At 67.5% G+C, this 4,131-nt stretch overlaps 1 protein-coding gene across 1 annotated transcript; it reads right to left on the bottom strand.

The window, feature by feature from the left end:
• TOR4A (torsin family 4 member A) lies at nucleotides 1-1,227 on the bottom strand. Its single transcript, XM_007946976.1, has one exon. The coding sequence runs from the start codon at nucleotides 1,225-1,227 to the stop codon at nucleotides 1-3; it is 1,227 nt and encodes a 408-aa protein (XP_007945167.1).
• Nucleotides 1,228-4,131: the final 2,904 nt, after the last annotated feature.

Here is a 4,131-nt window from a genome sequence, read left to right as displayed (position 1 = left end):
CTACAACAGGTTCACCTTGGCTACCACCGGCTTGCAGCCAGTGATGGCGTACTCGCGGCCAGACACGCGGTAGTAGCTGAGCTGCGCCGCCAGGTGCTCGGCGCGGGCCTGCTCAGGAAAAAAGCCCTCCCCCGCCATCTCCTCCCGGAAGCAGTTGACCACGTCCCACTTGTCCAGCAGCAGGAACGGCACAATGGCTGCGGCCTTCCACAGGGGGTGCTCGCGGGCCAGGAGCGCTCCCAGGCTGGCGCGCAGCTCCTCCTCCGCGTCGGCTCCTTGGCCCGCGTCGGGCCGCCGGGCCAGCTCGCGGGAGGCGTTCTGCAGCACGAAGCGCGTGACCTCACCACCGCCCGCGCCGCTGAGGAGCAGGTAGATGGCGCTGTGGAACTGGTGTGAGCGCTGCGGCTGCAGGAAGCCGTGCACCTCGTCCAGGAGCGCGGGCGGCATGGCCTCCACCTCGTCCAGCACCAGCAGCGGCGTCTTCTCCTCGGCCTCAGCCCGCGCCACCACGTCGGCCACGCGCCGCGCCAGCTCCTCGCGGCAGGCCTGCGTGGCACGCGACTCCGGGCAGTGGTGGCGCGCGTGGTACTGCAGCACTAGCTCCCCGTCGCCGAGCACGGCGCGGAAGTGGCGCGCCAGCAAGCGGCCCACGTGGCTCTTGCCCACGCCGCTGGGCCCGTGCAGCGCCAGGAGCAGGGGGCGACTGTGCACGTGCGTGGCCAGGTAGTCCCGCAGCAGCGCCACGATGCGCCCCACGGCTGCCGGCTGCCCGAACACGGAGCGCTGCAGCGCCTTCTCCAGCCCGTCGAGGTCGTAGCGCTGCGCGTTGTCGTCCAGGTTCTCGATGGCGTTCAGCACCTGGAAGCCCACGATCGCCACGAGCAGCAGCAAGCAGTGCTGCGCACGGCTCCGGTGCTCTGCGCGTGGCAGGTACTTGCGCGAACTCTCTGGGTACAGCACCATGCGGCTACGCCTCCGCCTCTTGCGCGGTGCCCTCGAGGCCAGCTCCGCGGCGCCGTCGAAGGTGAAGAAGCGCGGCTGGTCGGCTCCGGCGTGCGGCGCCCGGAGCCCTGCGTCCAGCGACCCCGCGCTGGGAAGCAGCAGACGGCGCTTGCGCAGGAGGCACACGCGGCGACGGAGACGCAGCGCGGCGCGCACAGGCGCGATCACGCACGGGCCGGGGGCGCGAGGCGCTGCAGGCTGCGGGCTGGGCGGGCCGCAGTCCATGGCTGGGGGCGGCGTTCGGCATGCAGGTCGCTGTCCCTGCAAAGGGAGAATCTGAGACGATTCCGGCCTCCCGATGCCCACTGAGACCTTTCCTTTGAGTGGTCTTACGCCTGTCGAGGCCGCCCACAGGCAGGGCTTGGTCCCGGCCCCGCTGCGCCCAAGGCCCGCTGGCCAGGAAGCGGCTCCCCCGCGGGGCCCCATGCAAATCCCTCGGGCCCTCGGGTAAACAGCGGCCACAGCCGCTGGGAGGAAGCGGCTGGAGGGGGTGGGGGTGGGGGGCGGCCGCAGCTTATCGGCCGCTCTGCCGGCTTCCTGGAGGAGGAGTCGGTGTCCGACCTGGCGCCGATCGGGGTAACGAAAGGTCATGCCCGGACCCGCCCCCGACCGCAGCTCCGACTCCCAGGCGCCAGGGGCCCTCCGTGTCCCAAGGCGGTGCTCCGGGGAGCAGCGGTCCTGTCACCCCTGGAGTCCAGCGATGGCTCCCCTATTGAAGAACACTTGGGGGAGGTCTGGCCGGATCTTGGCTTTTGAAAATGGGCCCCAGCCCTGCCCAGGGTCAGTCCCGTCCTCCCAGGCCCCACCCCGAAGCTGGGGCCCTCCCGCTACCCCCACAGAGCACACCCCGGCAGGATCGTGTCGGGGAGCCCCTCAGACTAAAGTTGGAGGGGAGAACCATTGACCTGCTGGGAGCGTCCTGGGCACACGGCTGGGGGCAGCCGCATAAGGACGCACGGGAGGCCGGCGAGAGGCCTGAGCGCGGCGCCCCCAACACCCCCATACCTGCAGCGGTGTTACGCTCCGGGCCGCCCCGCCTGCCGCCGCTCTAGGCGCTGGACCTCAGCAAGTCGAAATGCCGGCCGCCCTGGGGCGGGGGTCTGGAGGGCAGGGGCACCTGCGGGTCCCTGGGGAGTGTCGGAGGAGGCTGGGGGAAGCTAGAAAGTTTCCGCTTCTATGCAGAGGAAGTGAGTCAGGGGTGCGGTGGGCGGGACTTAGGCTGGAGGAGGTGCTCAGGGGGGAGGCCTGGCGAGCCTTTGGCCCGCTTCAGCTGGGCTCCCCTCACCTTCCCCTGCCGGCAGCTCCCGAAGCCCACCCCCTTCCAACAGGTCCAGGCCCGGGGCACCTGCCCTGGCGCTTCCGTGCCCTGGCTCCTTACTGGGCCTGTCCACACCCGCCCCCCCAACACACCTCCACTTAACCGCCTTCCCCTGGGCCTGACCCAGAATCTGTAAACAGGGAGGGGAAGGCAGGGCTCCGTGGTTGGCTCTGTGTCCCACCCCTCCCTCCCTCCTGCCTCTTCCCTCCCCTTCCAGCTCCCACCTGGACAACGGTCAAGGACCATCCTAGACCCAGGAAAAGACGTCTCCATGTGGCTGGGGAGCAACTGCAAGAAGTTGGGGCCGCGAGTTGAGCGCCAGAGGCTCCGGGCCCCCAGCTGTGTCTGTCCTGTTTCCCAGTTCCGTTCGGGCAGAGGAGCCAGGTCTCCCCCACCTCGCGGGGATGGAGCTCAGTTCTGGCGTGCCGTGCCCATCACGGCACCCACTGGTTCTCGTGGGCTTGCAGGTGCCCCCTGCAGACCTGTCCTGCCTGGGACCCTCTACGCCAGCTCCAAGGCCTGTGCTCACAAGTCTCTCTCCTGTCACCTCCTTTCAAATGACCCTGCACCTCCCGCCTGTTACAGCGGTCCACCCTACGCTTCCAAGAGTCAGGATTGTCAGCGTGGACCCCAGGCTTCGCTGGGAATTCCTGTCTGTCAAGCCCCCTCCAGCAGGATCATCTGACCCCTTCGACTAGCTCCCCTCTGGCATCTCTCCACCTCCAGAGACTGGGCCTGGAACCCCCCACCCCAACCTTCTCCACTGAGAGCACCCCTGACCCAGCCACCTCATTTTGGCTCAGCTGGCAGCCAAGCCCCTGGCATTGACCCCGTGGGCCACCCTGCCTTCACCTCTTGGAACGCCCCCTTGCTGGCGCCTGTGGAGACGGTGCAGGCTCGGCCCCCGGGCCTCTGTGGCTCCAGGACTCAATTCCTACCAGAGGCCAACAGTCAGGGACCCCTTAGATGGGAGCAGAGTCCACTCTGACTTGGAAAGGGCTGGAAGCAGGCTCACAATCTTCCCCGAGTCCAGTCAGGGCCAATCAGTACTGTCAGTCCTGGGAGATGGGCCATGCAGGCCTCCCCGGAGGGGACAGCTGTTCTCCCGTGACCCCGGTGCTGCTGGCAGGCCTGCCTCCCCAACCCCTGGGGAGGAGGAGGTGCTAGGCACATGTCTGACCAGGTCCCGTAGCTTCAAATGTGCTCACAACACAGGCTCGTGGACTTCAGTCCCCCCAGCTGCGCAAGGTTTACAGGGGGCCACATCCCGTCCGTAGCACCCAAACTCTTGGGGCTGAATGCCATGAGGCCTGGAAGGGTCCCATTGGCCTTGGCACTCGAGCATAGTGGCGGTGCTGGACTGCAGCTGCTTCTGCCAAGAACGCAGGCACCAGGCCTGAAGGAGACTGGCCCGAGGGGCCCAGTGTCACCTATAGCCCCAGGGTGGGCAGGCACGGCAGTCATTTCACCCACTGCATTCACAGAATAACTTTTATTTACGCAGTGAACATCCCCTCAGCCCACCAGCAGATGTGCCCCTATAAACCGGGGGAGGGGCCCCTGAGTGGGGACTTGCACACAGGCCCCGTCTGGGGCCAACTAGGTCACATCACTGTGGGCGTAACTCCATCTCAGAGGCTCCAACTGGCAGCATGTGGCACAGACCAGCCCCAGATGCGACTCTGCAGATACCAGGCGGCTGGGCCCCAACCTTCCCCTTAGGCCTCCCTCAGCCCCTGGGGGCTCCACGAACATGCAACGCAACCGGAGCCTGGCTGGCTGGGCTGCAGCAAGAGCCCACTAAGCAGTGA

Source organism: Orycteropus afer, unplaced genomic scaffold, assembly GCF_000298275.1.
Source record: "Orycteropus afer afer isolate SDZICR_OR568_19922 unplaced genomic scaffold, OryAfe1.0 scaffold00174, whole genome shotgun sequence".
NCBI classification, from domain to species: domain Eukaryota; kingdom Metazoa; phylum Chordata; class Mammalia; order Tubulidentata; family Orycteropodidae; genus Orycteropus; species Orycteropus afer.
The sequence above is the reverse complement of the archived record's forward strand: the minus strand, read 5'-3'. Positions and strand labels throughout refer to the sequence as shown.

What these genes read in the sequence shown, in the direction of transcription:
- TOR4A (XM_007946976.1), bottom strand. Translation starts at nt 1,227, where the DNA reads ATGGACTGCGGCCCGCCCAGCCCGCAGCCTGCAGCGCCTCGCGCCCCC.